Source organism: Squalius cephalus, assembly GCF_949319135.1.
Source record: "Squalius cephalus genome assembly, chromosome: 16".
In the NCBI taxonomy this organism is placed as follows: domain Eukaryota; kingdom Metazoa; phylum Chordata; class Actinopteri; order Cypriniformes; family Leuciscidae; genus Squalius; species Squalius cephalus.
This window is the reverse complement of record NC_137137.1, coordinates 17655422-17673917: the sequence shown is the minus strand read 5'-3', so window position 1 is coordinate 17673917 and position 18496 is coordinate 17655422. Positions and strand designations below refer to the sequence as shown.

General features: G+C 36.8%; 1 protein-coding gene across 1 annotated transcript in view; it reads left to right on the top strand.

Annotated features, from left to right (window-relative positions):
* ipo11 (importin 11) overlaps window positions 1-18496 on the top strand; it is a 169761-nt gene that overhangs the window by 87814 nt on the left and 63451 nt on the right. Inside the window, exons 20-22 of the mRNA XM_079898081.1 lie at window positions 1185-1298; window positions 6448-6563; window positions 11208-11284. Coding sequence (XP_079754207.1) covers window positions 1185-1298; window positions 6448-6563; window positions 11208-11284 — 307 coding nt within the window. The remainder of the gene's footprint in view (window positions 1-1184; window positions 1299-6447; window positions 6564-11207; window positions 11285-18496) is intronic.

Sequence of the window (18496 nt, the reverse complement as noted above, 5' to 3'; positions counted from 1 at the left end):
AACTGCAGGCTTGATGAGCATAAGAGACTTCTTTCAAAAGCATTAAAAATAGTAGTGTTTCCAAACTTTTGACTGGTACTGTATATATATATATACATACATATACATACATACACATATATATATATATACATACATACACATATATATATATATATATATACATACATATACATACATACACATATATATATATATACATACATACACATATATATATATATATATATACATACATATACATACATACACATATATATATATATACATACATACACATATATATATATACATACACATATATATATATATATATATATATATATATATATATATATATATATATATATATGTATATATATGTATATGTGTATATATATATATATATATATATGTGTGTATGTATGTGTATATGTATATGTATATATATATATATATATATATATATATATGTATGTATGTATGTGTATATATATGTATATATATGTATGTGTATATATATGTATGTGTGTATATATATAGCTGCGAGCAGCAATTACGGGCCCAAGCCGGTGGCACCGCAACCCCGGTGCCTTTAGTTACCTAAAGCCGGGTTGCCGGCTTTGGCCCTTCATCGCTGCTTGCAGCTATATTTATATATATATATATTATATATTATATATTCTATATATTCTATATTATATAGATAATATATATATTATCTAATATATATATTATATATTTGCCCTTTCAGGGCTTGGGCCCTAATAATAATAATAATAATGGTGTTGATGATTATATAGAACTAGTATTCAAAGTTATTTTTCATATTTAATTCATAATTTGACATTCACTCACTATTTTTTACATAGTATAAATTGGTCACCTACCTAAATGTTTCCCTCAATAGAGGATCATCATATTTGAGTATCATTGCGATCACAAAGTTTAATAACTCCATAACTCTAATTGTTGGTTACTGGAGTTTTAAAATCAAATGACAGCCATAATTATAATTACCAGGTCACTCCTGCTTTAAAGTGTAATCACATTTTTAGAGGCTCTTTGAAGCTGACCTGTTTTCCGATTTTTCTTTTTAATTAATCTAAAGCATTCAGGCTCAAAACAAAAAAAAGAATTTCGTTTGTTTGTGTGCTCCTTTGCAGTTAAGATCAGTGCTTTACTTTTCCCCTTTTCTCTTCTAGATTCGACCGTACGTGGGCTGCTTGGTTCAGTACCTTCCTCTTCTTTGGAAGCAGTCAGAAGAACACAACATGCTCCGCTGTGCCATTCTCACTACCCTCATCCATCTCGTACAGGTACGGCATACCCACGGGGCCAAGAATGAAACCGATAACGAGCCTTTGAAATGGTCGGGTCGGGTGTTTAGCATTCTGTTTGTGTTTCAAGTGCTGACTTGAACGTGATGTGCGTACCACCACCGGTTTTCACCGTCGTCGTCTGTTGATATGAACAAATGCCCTCCAGCCATGGTTTTGCAGAAGACCTTTATTTAAGTACGAAACACTTCATCCTTTCCTGCTGTGAGCGTATGAACACACATGCGGACAGGGGCTTGTTATTGATGGGTGTATTTGAAAATTGCCACAGTGCTTCTCCATCTTCCTCCACATGGGATCCTGCAAGCTGCTCTTTTTATCCTGTCTTTTTATTTATTTATTATTTCCCCCCTTTTTTTTATTTTTTTTTGCTCTATGAATCAGGAGCAGTTTCTGTGTCACTCCGGCCCCTGAGGAGATGAGTGACACTCACATTTAACCATCCAGAGGCTGCAGTAGCTGGATATCTTGCTATATGGTAGCTTGGTTTAACTGAGAGCTCCATTGAGCAACGCTTTGCTGATGCAGGGACACCGACATTTTATAAAATAAAATCAATTTTGACTAAATGGATCCTGGGTTATGGATACTGCATACTGGGTTGTGACTCTTGGAGATTGCCTAAGGGGACATTTACACGACAACGATGTACTTAAAATGGAAACGTTTTTCCTTTGGGTATTTTGAGTATAGACGACAACATTGACAAAACGATCCTTCATTCACACAGACCTGTGAAAACGACTCAAAGCTCTCTATTATGCATGTCAGGCCAGTAGTTGGTGATGTCACTTTGTAAAGAAAAATGACGCACCTAATTAATACACGTGAATGAAGTCACCGGTTTCACAAATTCACGTTTTTGTAGTTTACACAAAGACGATAATGGTATCGTTTTCAAAAACATACATGCTCTTAATGTTGAGTTTTGGTTATTTTGGTCTCTCTCATAGCCAGACTTTTGACTAAACTTCTAAAGTTCAATATCCACATTGCAGCTTGTTTTGGCCAGGAAGACACTATATGATTGACATGCAAAGCAAGCTACCAAAATTCCTTATTTTTTTTTATTTTTTTTGCATGTCATTAGAGATGGATTTGTCTGTAATATACTGTTCATTTAAATAATTATTAACATTTAAATGTATTTAGTTATTTAAATCCTTTATAATTAAATAATTGTTAGTATTTACATTAAATAATGACAAATAATGACTAAATATTAAATTGATATTATTATTTACCAATTACTGAATTATGAAAGAAATTTATTTTACCATTTATTAATTATATTTATTAACTAAATAATTATTTAATTATAAAAATACATTTAAATAACGGCACATTTAAGTTGATAATTATTCAATATAATTATTAACAATAAGAAATCATATTGTGCAAATTGATTGATTAGATTCTCTTTATGGCAAAATTTTATGCCAAAATTGGGTCAAAGCAGGATTGGGTCTCACATAGCCAGTGTCCACATTTTATTTTGTTTTGGCCAGGAAGGCACTATATGACTGACATATAAAGCAACCAACCAAAAGGCTTTGTATTTTTTTATTTTTTTTTTCATTATATATGGAATTGTCTGGAATATACTGTGATCATTTCATTAATTATTCATTTAATATTGGAATTTATTTATTTCTATATTGAGAAGAGCTCAGCCAAAGTCACTTCAGAAGTTGTGCATCTTTGTAAGTGGAGCCAAGAGTGAAACCTGGGCACTGAACAAGGAGGGACAGGGTAGCATTTATTTTTCGCCTTTTTTCTCTTTCGGCCAAAAGTCGAAAATGGCATTTATTTCATAGTTCATTTCATAAATATTCTTCTGAGGAGAGTTATTGAGCAATCATCAGCTTGAATGAGCTGGTCTTTGTGTTTAAAAGTGCTCTTTTGTTCAGTCACCACATCTTGCATATTAACTTTCTCGCTCACGTTAAAGGCCCTTTCATTACAGCGTCTTCAGTTCTTGTAAATCACAGGCACATGAATCAGTCTAAAAGATCGCCCAAGGCTTGGCTGAAATTTGCATACTTCCAAAAATCCGAAACTTGTGCCAGCTTAGTTGACCAGCACTCATTAATCTTTTCTTCTTTTCTTTTTTTTTGCTAAGTCCTTAGATTTGCATATTAAAATGCCAGCAGTCCTTCCGGAAACTATCTTTTGTTTGCATATCTCACCACCCGCCATCAGCAGTTTGCTATTAACCTTGCATTTATTTGTGTTTTCTGTGGCCTCCTCTTCCAGCCATATGGTATCACAGCTGCTGCTATCCAGCTTGGCACAGAATGCTGAAGAGACAATATTACCAGTGAACATTCAAAGTCAATCATCCCTAAATGGCCCCATCATGGGTCCATCCCCAAAAGCATATTTCTGACAGATGCTCCAAAATGGATGCTCTCTTTATTGCACACTTGGATATGATTTGTTGACCTGCAGAGGCTAAATTGCCTTGGCCTGCAAAATTGTCCGATGTAATTGATGGAGCTTTTGTTTGGAATTTGGAATGTTTGGAAACTTTTTTTGGTAAACTAAAATGTTTTTTGTGAACTAGTTGGAATTTTTATTTGGTAAATGAGTCTATATCTGATTTTTGTGATTGTATCGTATTACACCAGGGTTAGTCAAGCCAAGTTCCAACACATCTGTCTGTAATTTTCAAGTAATCCTGAACACCTTGACTGGTTTAGATGTGTATGCTGGAAGCTGGCTCTCCAAGAGCAGGGTTGGCTACCCCTGGTATCCACCTTATTTTTCAAAACAGATGTGGCTATTTCCTCTCAATGTGCAAGACTTATATTGTCTCTGTTGGGTGGAAACTGTGACTCTATATATGGACAGGTACTTGCAAGTCATTATATTATATTATATTATGAAAAAAAAAAAGCTCAAATGGAGTTGCAAGGTATTTGACCGTTTTTGACGTGTATTGTCTGTCATTAGAATGGCCGTGTCTGAGGCAGTATGTGCACTGCATTATGTTTTCAGCAACTTACAGGTTATAATGTAGCTATGTGTGGTCGCTCAGTTTTTTTTCATATGGCCAAAATCTCATGTTAATAAAGACAAAGTGTTTCGCACTGGTTATTTAAGACAGTATTGATGACAAATACTAGACTGACAATCTTTTCCACTCCTCAAATACATGAAACATTAGCCGTTTATATATATATATATATATATATATATATATATATATATATATATATATATATATATATATATATATATATATATATATATATATATATATATAAAACGGCTAATGTTTCAATGTTTCATATATAAAACGGCTAATGTTTCATATATATATGTATATGTAGGGCCCTATCTTGAACCTAGCGCAATTGACTTTGTACACCGACGCATGTATCATTTCTATTTTGCACCGGACGCACAGCGGACTTTTCCCTCCACAGACGCACGCCGGTAAATTAGGGAATGAACTTGCGCTCCCGGGGTCGGTTCAATTCCGCCACAGACCAGGAAAAACCTAGTCTAAAATCAGTGGCGCATTATTCAGATGCTATTTTGAGGGCGCATGCTTGGCCATAATGTAGCGTGTGCACAACACGCATACACTTTGCTTCTCTCATCTACACGCAGCAGTTGCCATTTTTGCAAATCATACATAATTACAAATCATACAGAGGGAAATCGTTGTGGTGTCCATGAAGATGTGAAAAAAATAGGCATAAATATAGCTTACACATTTACCCAAATTATTATACACCTGTTTAACCTAGGTTTAACCTAGAGTTTCTCCCATCCCCATACAATGTAACTTCTCTGTCTTTTATGGCCCTGACGAGAACATGTCTCCTCGGCTGTGAACTGCTCCTGACGTGCGCCTGGCAAATCCGCCATTATAATAGCAATCCGTCATGGAACAAGCGCGCCTGCTTTTAAAGGGAATGTGAGATGACGCTCTAATTGGTCTATTTCACGTTACGCCCAAACCACACCTATGAGTAATGTAGCTACTTCAGACCAACCCTTTTTAGATTTGCGTCCCAACCCATTTCCCGAGATCTGCCCACAAAGTTACTTGCGTTTCGCGTTTGATACTTGCATTTCAGATCGTTAAAATAGGCCCACAGTGTTACTTTAGTGTTACCAGTTCTTTATTTGCCCTTTCATTGCAAGCAAGCAGAGATGGTCCAAACTGCATGAAGCACTTCATTAGCGATAGAGGCGGATTGGAGTTATAATGTTTGACCAACAGTTTGAGGAGCCAGTTGAGTTATGAGGTTCAGTCTCAAGCTGTTTTTAAAGGGTGACCAATAGTAATGATTTATGAAAAAAAAGATGTAATATGGAGATAAAAGGTTTCTGCCTAACAAGGACAATATACAGTACAAGCTTATTAGCTTATTTATTATTAGGACAAAGTGTTACAGTACTGCAACTCATCATTTAGGAAAACACAAACCCAAGTTCCTCGTCTCTTTTCTTTCGTTATGGCTTTTCGTGTCTGTGGTGTGTGTCCTTGGCTTCTGTTTGTTGTTTTTCATCACTGGCCCATTGACAGTAACAAAGCTTCACCTGGATTCTACGGATGGTACAGCTCTACCTTCTCTGAGCCCGCTAGAGCTCTCCATCTGTGATTTTGATGGACAGCTCCGAATCAGCAGACCGTCGAAGGCAGTCATGCCCTGAACTTAAGAGCCCTTTGTGGTGGTCTATGTGATGAGCCCTCATCAGTCAGGTGCTGAGAGGACATATCTTTCCCAGGGGATAGCGAGGCTCGCTCAAGACCAGGCCCTTGAATGAACCCAGAAAACACACAGCCGCTGGTGTATTCCTGATATCCCCTTACTGACACAATGTCACACCTGCCGCTATTCAGACAGAAAATAATGTTTTTTTGCTCAGTTGTAAGAAACTCATTTTGGCAGAGCTCCTTATCTTGACAACCTGTTATCACATTTTTATCTGAATACAAATGTTTTTTTTTGTTTTGTTTTTTTGTCTGCATCTTCATTGTACAACTGTTAGGAATCTATAACATAGCCAATGTTCAGGGCTTTACATTGTTTTATTTTCATTCTGAAAAAGTTAAGCAATCAGTTTTTCCCAGGTATTATTGGTTGAAATATAGTTTTGTGTTGTCCAGGGCCTGGGAGCGGAAAGCAAGAATCTCTATCCCTTCCTCTTACCTGTTATCCAGCTCAGCACAGATGTTTCGCAGCCCCCTCATGTTTACCTGCTGGAAGATGGTCTGGAGCTCTGGTAAGTCTCCAAAAATGTGTTTCAACTCCATTTCTAGGTCATTATGCCTTTTGTACACTTTCAGTCAAAAGTCTGGACACCCCTGACTGGCTTAGAGGTTTATGCTTTAATGGTTGAAATGGTTTTGAAGACAAATATGAATTGTGACTATACCTACATATGAATGTCTTTTTAAAACTGTTTTAATTTTTTTGGACTCTATAGTAAAAGAAAAGCAGTAGACCAGTGTCAATATACATTCTGTAGCCTTTACAAAGCTTCCTTAGTGAATTGAGTGGTGCAGGTATGAGGTCACTTTGTAGGCCAACTGGCTGTCAGCATCACGCTGGTTCCCTCGACAAAAACCCAATAGAATTTTCCCATAGGCTTTTGGTTTATCGCTAAAAACAAGCTCTGTGATCAACAGAAGTTTATAATACTTGCACGTTTTGTACATCAAGATAATTATCACAGATGAACACAACTTTTATGAATTTCGAAGCTTAAATACAGTTGCCAGAAGTAAAAAGCTAAAGGTAGGCTATAAACGAACTACGACACTGTCCCATGAATTCAACGTCACCATCACTAAGCTTCCGTCAACTCTTTCAGTTTTTATCTAAAAACATTTTTCCAGAACTTTTGAATTAGAATAGTTTTTAAGAGCACAATTATAAGCATAATGATGCTGTAAAAGCGGACTGAGCTTATCTTTTCACCTTGATGACATTTAATCTCCTTGACAGCCTCTGTAGTCCCCTTTTCAAGACACGTAACAGCTTAAAAAAATCACAAGTGGATAATATTGATGTATTTTATGTCGAAGAATAAAACGTGAAAGTGTATTGAGCTTGTGTTCACCACAGACCTTATTTCAGCCATTTAACCTAAACCCATTCAAAAAACCCATTGACTTTGGAAAGATGGAACCGTAAGTGTTAAAATGCTAACTGCGTTTTGGCCTTCAAAGTGATGTCATACCTGCACCACTCTATACAACATGGCATTGGTTGAGAGTCTGCAGAGCTGTAACAATTTTTTAAATGTAACCAAAATCAGATTTGAGTGTGAGCAGGTCACGGTCCGAACTAACCCGCTTGCGCAAAAGAACAATAACAGAGACTGCACGCAACACGGAATTATACGGAAGTAAACACAGAGGTTATTTTAGTCAGCATATACACCTTCATTTATAATGTGATGTGCCATGGCCGGAAGCCAGTGAATTTGTGCACAGCCGATAATGAGAATACAGGCGAGGGTGAAGAGAAAGAGCAAATGTTTTCTTGTTTAGGTTCTCCAAGTTTGGCTAGCAAAACATCACACCTGTATCTGATTTAGGACTACATATGGAAGTGGCCCAAATCAGAATCGAAAAGATCAGATTCTATTCCGGTGTTCACACTGTTATGAAATAAACAGATCTGTGTCACAAATGAGCACAAAAAAAGCCTCTGCAGTCTGAACATAGCCTAGTTGGAGCTGTCCCTGCTCTATCACCCAGGGCATCGTACTTATCGTTGATATTGTTAAGTTTTGTTTTAATGCACCAAAGCTTTATAGATGCATCAGTTTCAAATAAAATTCAAAATGGCTAACAGGCAATGTGGTTGACCTTGGATATGACTGGTCATTGTACTTCGTTTGACCTTAGGAATCTCTAGAGGTTTGACTTTAGGCCATATGATTAGAAAAGCTATTGACAAATTGAACAATTAATACAATTGCCTAAACTTCACAGGCTTCTTTAAACCCTCAGGGCATTGACTCTTACCAGATGTTGAAAGCATTACCAAGATTCAGCCTCATATCTGTTCATATCTTCCAAATAGAAAGTAATGCTAAAATAAAGTTGTTAACCAACAGGTAGCAATATAGTACACAATATTGGATGATCGATTTAGTGGAATGAAATTGAAAAAGACAGTTTCTACAACAAAGTGGTGATGAGTTATAAGAAAATGAAAAGTCAAACTTTGAGTGTTAGAGCACTGTTCTCCAGCATTGGGCTACCATATATTAATACAAAAGGAGGCACACACCTTTGGTAACAAGTAGTGTGTCCACTGTCCAAACTTGACTGGTAGTGTTTATTTTATTCTCACTTGTCTCTCTGAAGTCCTTGATTTACCTATACTCTCTATATATTCTGCTTTCCATGTACGGTCACAATTTTATTTTATGTCTGTCTATCTATATATCAGCAGGATCCCATATCTGATCTGATCTCAATTCACTTCAAGAGTGGTTTTATCTCATCTCATCTCGTGCTTCTACAGAGAGACTGAATTCTATAATATGCAGAATGAGGAATTTTATTATTACTATGTTTATTTTTTTATTTTTTTCAGATTCAAGTGTTTGTTTTTTTCATTGCCCTAAAGACCCCACATGAATTTGACGTCACATTTCACCCAACATAGTGCGTAAAAAGTTCAAATCTGTCATAAAATTCAACAAAAACTACATGTGAGTCATGTGGCTGTTTCACCTCTGTACTCCACGCTGCTCAGCGATGCCAGTGGTGAGGGCAGCACAGAATAATGCGTCACATACTCTCCTCGGGCTCTTATGCTGTTTTGTGCGCTGTGTGAGTTCAACGGTGCAGCTGGCCACCATGGTGAACATAAGGATAGGACAAATTTCCAGCTTTCTGTCAGCTCTCTTCAAACTGCTAGCTTGCTGCTCACCGTTGTAGAAGAAAGTCAACTAGTGGCATCGACATTGCCGTAGCAATTGAATTGGCCTCCTTTCAGTTAATTAGAATGGAATTAGCCACAACATTACTGGAAGTTCGATTGAAATGACTGGAAGACCAATTTCATACAAATGTCTGGGAAATAAAGTGTACTTCCATTCTGATCCACAAAATGTATTACATTTCATGAAATATACGCTACCGTTAAAAAGTGTAGGGTCAGTGATTTTTTTTAATTTTTTTTTTTAAGAATTTACTAGAATTATTAAGCACGGATGCATTCAATTTATCGAAAGTGGCTGCAAAGACTTTTACATTGTTATAAAAAAGTCTTTCAAATCAATGCTGTTCTTTTTAACTTTCTATTCATCAAAAAATCCTTTAATAAAATGTATCACGACACGGCTTTAAGAATAATAAGAATAGCAAGAAATGTTTCTTAAGCACCAAATCAGCAAATGATTTCTGAAGGATCATGTGACACTGAAGACTGGACTGCTGAAAAGTCAGCTTTGCCATCACATGAATAAATTACATTAAGTTGTAATACTATTTCTGTTTATACTGTAATTTCTGATCAAATAAATGTAGGCTTGTTGAGCATCTTTCAAAAGCATTAAAAGATCTCACTTACCAAACTTTTGAACACTAGTGGATGTAACGAAATACACATTTCTTTTTAAACTCGTTTTATTTTTCTTCAGAAATGTAATTTTGCCTTTCTGCGTTTTGTTTGCTATCTCAATTCAAATTCTGAAATTTAGATTATTTCAGATTTTCAATTTCAAATTGCGTATAACTGTGAAAAATAGGGTATTTAATTTCTTGACAGTTTTGTATTAACAAATTAACATTATCATGTAAAATATCACGTGGTTTTTTATATGGGATGAGATTTACCCAATTCATGACTAAGGAAATAAGTGTCACATTTCTTCTTTGTTCAAGATATTCCTAACCTCAGGAATACAGCTAAAGCATTGCACTTGTATTAACTGCCCTCAATCTAAATGGGATCCCAGTTAGTGGCTCTTTCACTCCTGTCAACCACTGACACACGTAATGCTTAAAGGATTTGTGTGACAAATTGCCTGTCCAGATGCGAATGATAGCATGAATCATTGGAGTTGGGCCTCGGAGGAACCGGGCCAGCACTTTTTTATGCAAGTGCCCCATATTACACTTGCTGTCAAGCGACAAGACAACGCTGAGTCAGGAGAAATCTTACGCATAAATTAATTTATCTTCAACTCTGGGTTTTGAACTGCTTGTCCTACATTCCGATCGATATTGTCTGTGATAATAAGCTCAACCCTCCTTTGTATTTATAGATTTATTCAGTAGTGCTGTAATTCATACACTTTTTTTTATCTTTTTCTCCTTTCTGAGTGAATTTCCCTCTGTTCCGTCAGTCTTCTCATTCTCTTCGCTCATCTCTTTGAAGAGTGCCCCCCCCCCCCCCCAAGGCTTCAAGGCTGCCTCGGCTTCTCTCTCTCTCTCTCTCTCTCTCTCTCTCTCTCGCTCTCTCTCTCTCGCTCTCTCTCTCTCGGTTTGTTGTTCTTCCCCGCTGTCCATTTATCATTTTCTCTGAGTCACTCTATCTCTCTCGGATCAAGACAAAGAGAGTCACTCTGTAGAATAACCCAACCTGCACAAAGACTCCTCTGTAGCCTCTGGATCAAATATAGCAGCACTTCAACAAATTTAGCAGCATCCATTTTCTGCAATGCTTTTATAAAAGATCACCTGTTTTGTTTAAAGATGGAAGATGCTCAGCTTGAAGCCACCCTTTTTATGAATTGGTGCCATGAAGTGTTTCCATGGACACTAAAAGCATAGTTCTTTCATTGTAAAATTACTATTATATTACTAATGTCATGATGATCAAGTAACATCTTTGACTGAAAAAAAGGTGTTGCATTTTAAATGAAGGCTGTTTAAATGGCATGATCTTTTTCTTCATTCAGGTTTGTGACTTTAGAGAACAGCCCTGCCATCACCCCTGAGCTTCTGAGGATCTTCCAGAATATGTATGCCCTACTTGGTAAGTAGATGCCTCTGAATTAGTTTTTCCTTAAGTGTCCAGTTTCTTTTTTTTTAAATTACAGATCTAGCTAAAAGCCAGTGCCAATTTAACTGTCTAATGTACATGCCCTTAAATGCAGTTCACAGACTTTTCCATCTGAAGATCTCAATTTAGATAGTTGTTTACCTCAATCTTTTTTATTTTTTATTTTTTATTTAACGGTATCCACCATATCCACCTCCTACGCCCTATGACATTTTGCGTGAATTATGGGAGGAACTTATGGGATTTAAACTGTAAGCAATCAGCGAAAGGTTCGCTCTATGAACACAATAATAAGCAAAAACAAGAAAAGAAATTGGAGGGTGTGTGTGGGGAGGGGGGTAACTTTGCTTTCCATTTTTTACTCATTTGTTACTATTTATTACAACATCAGATATATATATATAAGTTGCTGTCACTTTTAAGACAACATGCACGCACAGATCCAGTACAATGATACACATCCGATTTCTTTCTCAACTTGTTCTCTTAAGACACAACCGATTGTGTTTACGAGAATGCTTGCCGAGATTTTGACATAATTTGTGTGTATGTGTCCATCCAAGTGCATGGGGAAACGAAAGAGGAATCAGTTCGGAGTTTGCACGCTATCTGAAACGCGCCTCTCTCTGTGTGTGCGGCTGTGCGCACGATACAGAATTCAATTCTCTTTTGCCTCATCTAGTGCTGGAATGGTCTTAAAATCTATTGAATGTGTAAACTAGCAAGAAAAAACACAAGTTCAAATGATAACCTTTCGCTCTATTGCGGTTAAACTTTGATCCGCAATTGATCCGTGAATCACATGCGTGCCGAACCGCGGGGTCTGGTCCATACGGATCAACAACGATCCGTTTAACCCCTAGGATCAACCTAAAAGCCAGTTTTACTGTTGAATGGCCCTGAAATGCAATTTCCAGAGCAGAACTTAATTCATCCTCTTCAATTTTCTCAATTATTGTTGGCAGAATATTAACTAGGTTGACCTCAATCCTGTAGTCTAATGGGTTTTAAAAATTTCAAGTCAGATTGGTTGTCAATCAGCAGCTTACTTAAGTAGTTCTTTTATTCATGTGGGTGAGCAGAAGCCAATTTCATATTCAAGTTGATAGTTGTTGAGCTCTTTATTCTGCTCAGTTAGATCCCTTTAGTGGTTGTCTCTTTCACTTTTATCTTTAATTCACTTAAATGTTATTTTGGTTGTAATTGGACTGTTTCTCAGACGTGAATACGATGACTTTCAGACCGACTGAGGCAACACAAAAATTGCTGGTTTTGCCTCCCTGGAGTTGTATTAGAATTAGATAATTAACGGTTTGATTGGGGCTTAAATATGCTTGCATCATTGCCTCCTAGCCTCTGGGAAATGTCACACAGAAGTGTTTCGCTGGATAGGGACCGTTCAAGCGTAAGGCCAACACCTCTCATAACCTTAAATGGTTGGAAAGATGCGTAGCCGTCGGAGTCAAGGGATGATCGAGGTCAGTACGAGAGAGAGAAAGCGTTATATTAAAGCATCTGCCGGTCCATTGAAATGCAAAGAGAGGCAGCTGATTGAAGTGATTTTTCCATTTGCATGCTCATTTCTCCTATCCTCGTCTCTTTCAGGTGCTGATGGTAATATTAGCACAAGGGCCTGTTAAGACTCAGTCTCTTTCATCCATTCTTTGGGGAGATAGTTGAGAAAAAAAAAAAAAATCGCTGCATGGAATGGAATGAGGATGGCCTCTGACCGGAAATTAGTCTGTATCATCTAGAGATTTTGAAAGTACTGGTACAAAGTTGATACTAAAATAGAAAAAATATAGCCTATCAACATTAAGCCCGGGACACACCAAGCCGACAGTTGGCCGTTTTTGAGCATCGGGCGACTTTTTTTTTTTCGGTGTATTCCACACCGTTGGCTCTAGTCAGAGGCTTTTTTTGGGGGCCAATTCAGCATGTTGAATGCACAGCAGTGCCTTCAGTTAGAGAGAACTCTGATTTTCTTTTCAGCTTCTCGAACGAGTCCGTGCACGAGAATGAAAGCGAAGAAGTCAAGACTGTACAAACTGAAGGCTATTCAAATTTTACATCATCTTACCTTAGCATTCAAATGCACGAATATATTCATAATAACGTTAGCTGACTGGAATGAAGAAAGTGATCAGCATGATTGATTTTCAAAATGTTAAGCAAGCACTGCTTTCTTTACGGTTTATATCTACAGTCCTAGTTTCGGTTTCCCCTTTTGAATGGTGAAAATAGGCTTGATACCTGCTGATATAGACAGTTATTTCCTTACACGCAGGCATAGAACGCACATGCTAGTTGACCATCGCCTGTAGACCTTTTGGTGTTTTCAAGAGCAGCTTTTTGGCCGAGACAAGAGACAAGGCTTTAGTCTCAAGGCTTGAGTTATTGGTCATAACAAAAACAAATTGCTTATTGGTGGCTTTTGAGTAGTCGGTGTTCAGAACTGGTGTTTAGAATCATGAATTTCACTGGTATTGATAATGACTACATTTTGGTATTGTGACAACCCTAGTTTAATCTCAGTGACTGAATGTTTTTTTTCTCTGAAATCTGGTATTCATAGCAGTATGGCTTTTACAAATGCAAATTGGGACAAGAGAGGTAGAAAACGTAACTCCGTTTGACAGAATGTGAAAAATGAAAAAGTTTCAGGTTGTCGCCTGCAGCCAACGCTCTTGCGATCGCAGCGCACCGTTCAGGCCAGCTTATCTGCCTGGATGATGAAATCTCATCTGTGTTCTTAGCGCTGTTCGACAGGGGAGGAGAGCTCTCGCTGTGTGCCAAACAGCTCACTTCCCTCATCTCTCACTGCTCGCAGCTCCTCACCTGCTGAGGTCTGGGATGAGAGGCTCCTGCTACAGCCCTCCTGCTGACTACACTACTGTCTTTCTCTGATTCTGGAGCGTGTTCGTGAGGTGGAGCTGATTTACCGTGGCGCTGCCATTTGCTTCCTGTTACAGTGAAATAGCGTTAGCCCTTTAAGCCCTGAAGGCATTTTTAGAGTGACATACACAAAAGTAAAGACTCATAACTCCAAAACTGTAGCATGGAGAGTCAAATGGTAGGTATCGTTTGAAAAAAAATGATTAGATTTGGACATTCTCATGCTGAGTAACTGCTGATAAAAGACAAATACAAGTGTGCTCAAGGGAAACTTTACTGTTTCCAGAATACAAAAGTTCTTTGAAAATCCCCATTTCATGTTGTTAAGATACAACAATTTAATTAACGAAGTAGAGTTGCGACATAGTTAGCTTCTACTCAGGACAGTACAATCAGGGATTGAGTTTTTGAAAAATGAATAATGTTCTCTGAATGGCACTATTCAGTTTGTTGGGTTGGTGCTTTATTTACTCTGCGCCATCAGACCTGTGAACTGAAGTGACTTTTCCCTTAACCCGCTTGGGGGTTAGAGCCTGTAATGGAAATGTTGACACTGGGTTTAATAAGATTTTCAGAAATGTAATGAACTTCTCTGTTTGTGCCAGCAGAGCTTTATTAGCAGTGTAAATACTACTTATTCTCACACATACACAACAGAAATCCCATAATAAGTAAACTTAGGGCCATGAGATTTTCCTTTTAAATGCCAGAGATGGTTTGCAGTGGATGTAATAACCTAACAAAACTTCCTACCCATTTCAATAGCACCGGTGAGTGTCTGAAATGCCATCGGGCTGATGCCTAAGCCAGTTTGCTTTACTTACAGCAGTTCACAGTGGCAGGAAAGTCATTGCTTTTTCAAGAAATATGCTTCTATGGTGAGTTATTTCACTGTAACTGATGGCTGTGGTTGATGATCTTGACAGCGCTGGAATTGTCCCTCCCTCCCAGTTTTATCAGACCCTGCAGTAGAAACGTTCACTGAATTGTCTTTTTTTTGTTGTTGTTGACCCCAAGCAGCAAAAACCCATAGAATTGTGACTTCACCTCATAGATGTTTCAGCAACCCTTTGACTGACTTTTTTCAGTGGAAGAATATTTCTCGTCTGCCAGAGTTTTAGTCTGTCTCACTTGAAACTGCTGAGCGTGCCCTTGTGTGTGTGTGTGTGTGTGTGTGTTTTTCTTCCAGGACAAGTAATGAGGCCCGCTGTTCCTGATATGCTGAGAAATGCTTTTTCAGGTTGTAGATATGCTGTTTGTCTGGATCTAATCTGATCAAGGGATGCTCTATCTGCCTCTTTGACTGTCTCTTTGGTGAATCTCCTGACATTTAAAAAAAAAAAAAAAAAAAAAAAAAAAGAAGTGCCTAGATGCTCTGGCTGTTAGTAGTATTTACTGGCTGTGTCAAAGAGTCGTAGCCACAAGCCTTTTGCAAAGATCAGAAAGATGCCCGTGAGAGATGCTAGTAATGGAGCGGCATCTACATTTCATAACAATCCCTTAGAGGCAAAAATAAATAAAGCGTATTTTCTTTAAGAACTAAACTTTCAGAAGCGCCACTCAAACAAATATCAGCATGGGGCTGTGTACAAAGTCGGAATCTGTAGGACTACCACTGGTTATGTGAAAACAAAACGCAATTCCGTTTTTTAAACCTCAGGAGACACGGTTATTAATAGAGCAGTGGGATACAAGCGTTTTTATGATGCATCAGTTTGTATGTCTGTCTATCTTTCTATGTATCTGTCTGTCATTCTATGTATTAGTGTGTCTGTCTATTTATCCATCCATCATCCATCACTTTTTCTGTCTGTCTGTCTGTGTATCTGTCTATCTCTTTTCTGTCTGTCTGTATTTTTTTCTGTATGTCTATCTCTGTCCATCCAACCATTGTTCTACCTATCTATCTCTTTTCTGTCTGTCTCTCTTTTTCTCTCTCTATCTGTCTTTCAGTCATTCTGTTTATCTGTTTCTCCATCCGTCCATCTGTCTACATTATTTGTCTGTCTTTTCATTCTTTGATGAAAAGAAAGTTCAAAAGAACAGCATTTATTTGAAATAGTAGACACTTTTAATGTTACAAAAGATTCTGTCACTTGATCAATTTAATGCATCCTTTCTGAATAAAATTATTCATTTCTTTCCAAAAAAATTATTTTGAATTTTTCTTTCTTCTTCTTCTTTCTTACTTTTGAACAGTAGTGTTATAGTGTTACAAAAGCTTTCCATTTCAGATAAATGCTGTTCTTTTGAACTTTCTATTCATCAAATAATCCTACAATTTTTTTTACTGTTTTCAACATTGATGATAATAAGAACTGTTTCTTGAGCAGCAAATCAGTATATTAGAATGATTTCTGAAGGATCATGTGACACTGAAGACTGGAGTAATGATGCTGAAAATTCAACTTTGATCACAGGAATAAATTACATTTTAAAATGTTCAAATATTAAACAGTTATTTTAAATTGTATTAATATTTCACAATATTACATTTTTTTTGTATTTTTAATTCAATAAATGCAGCCTTGGTGAGCATAAGAGACTTATTTTAAAAACATAAAAAATTGTACTGATCCCAAACTTTTGAACGGGTATGTGTGTATAACACACACACACACACACACACACACACACAGAGAAGACATACTTTTGGGATCCCTGCTCACAAATTTAGTTTTAAAGTGTCATCTTTCTTAAAAGGCCTCTTAATTCAGTAAATAATTAAACGGTTAAATTAAAGGTTAAGATCTTTACCATGTTTTTGCAAAACTCTTTCAGTCTTATTTGTTTCCAGTCACAAGATCTTATTTACAGTAAGAATAAATTTGAATGAATTAAAATCTCTACTCTGAGAAATCTGCGATTGTCTTTCGTGTCCTGTATGTCTATTCACAACAATAGATTGTACTGGGAGGACAGTCTATAATCATCAAAACAATGATGGCAATAGTTGAAAATCTGGATCAATTTAATGGTGTACTGGGAGAAATATAGTTTTTGTCAAAGATTTCATCTCTGAATGAATGCACTTATAATATGCAGAGACGAGTTTAAAAAACAAAGTAAAACAAAACACAAACTGCCTAACATTATGGCCTTTAGCTTGTCATGAAAAGCATGAAAAAGTCTTTGTGGTTTCAACACTATGTGCTTAAAAGCGCTGGCAAGGAAACAATTGAGAGCGTCACACCATACATATTGAAATGCAATTTACATAATTTTCTCTACAAAAGAAATTTTTCGCACACAGGTGGAGCTCTTCACAGGGTACATCTAATTTTCTACTTCAGTTAAATTAATGTAGCATTATCATCACCTCTGTGAAATCCGCTGGATGCATATGTAAAGCTTCTGGTCTGTTAACAGTGATGGCAAGTTTCTCCCTGTTAGCTTGTTTGAGTTTCTTTTATAAATGTGGCTTCATGTTGACCAGACCAGTCTTAAAACCTGACACGGATTTTCTTATGTACATTGATTTGATATTTCGAATTGTTAAGCTAATATGTTCACTCTTAATGTATAACATTTGGTTCGTTGCCTCAAGCTATAGCTTAGATGTGACCTTTTTCGAAATAATTTAATGACAAAAATCCACTGAGGCTTGGGTTGGTTCTTCGAGAGGTTATATCGCTTTTCTTGATTTAATGTCAGTGGGAAAGAATGGCAGCCATGTGAAATTTATTGAGTTGTGTTTATTTTGTTTCATTTTCACATCTAAATGCATTATCAGTGCCCTGCACACATCTGTTCAGCTGACAGGTTTTTTTTATTTTTTTGCCTTCATGCCTTTGGCCCTTGGCCGTCTGCACTCTTGAGAACTCAACAATTCTGAAGGCCTCAGCTCTTAATGTCTTAATGAAGCAAGGAACAATGGCTGAATATTAAAAGCATGTTAGCTGGCACGAGGGATGAAATTGAGATTTGTTTCACTTCGGTGCACAAGGAAGACCTTGTATCTGTCCCTCATTGTCCTTAAGCATTTAAACAGTCACATAGCTTAATAGTAAGCACTATTCTGTTTTTTTAATTTTTCATGAAAATTCCATTACTACTTTTTCAGCTATTATTAAATAGTAATAGAAAATTCTTGCAAATTTAAGCACTATATTAAATAAAAGCACTCACATTTTTGGCATTGCAGTACGGATTGATTATGAGTGAAGTCAAATATTTCTTTATTTTAACTACAGAAATGATATGTGCTTTTGTAAAAATGTATATGATGCCTTTCCCATCCTGAAGATTGCTTTAAACATTAGATTAAAACAATGAGTTAAAACTATTTAT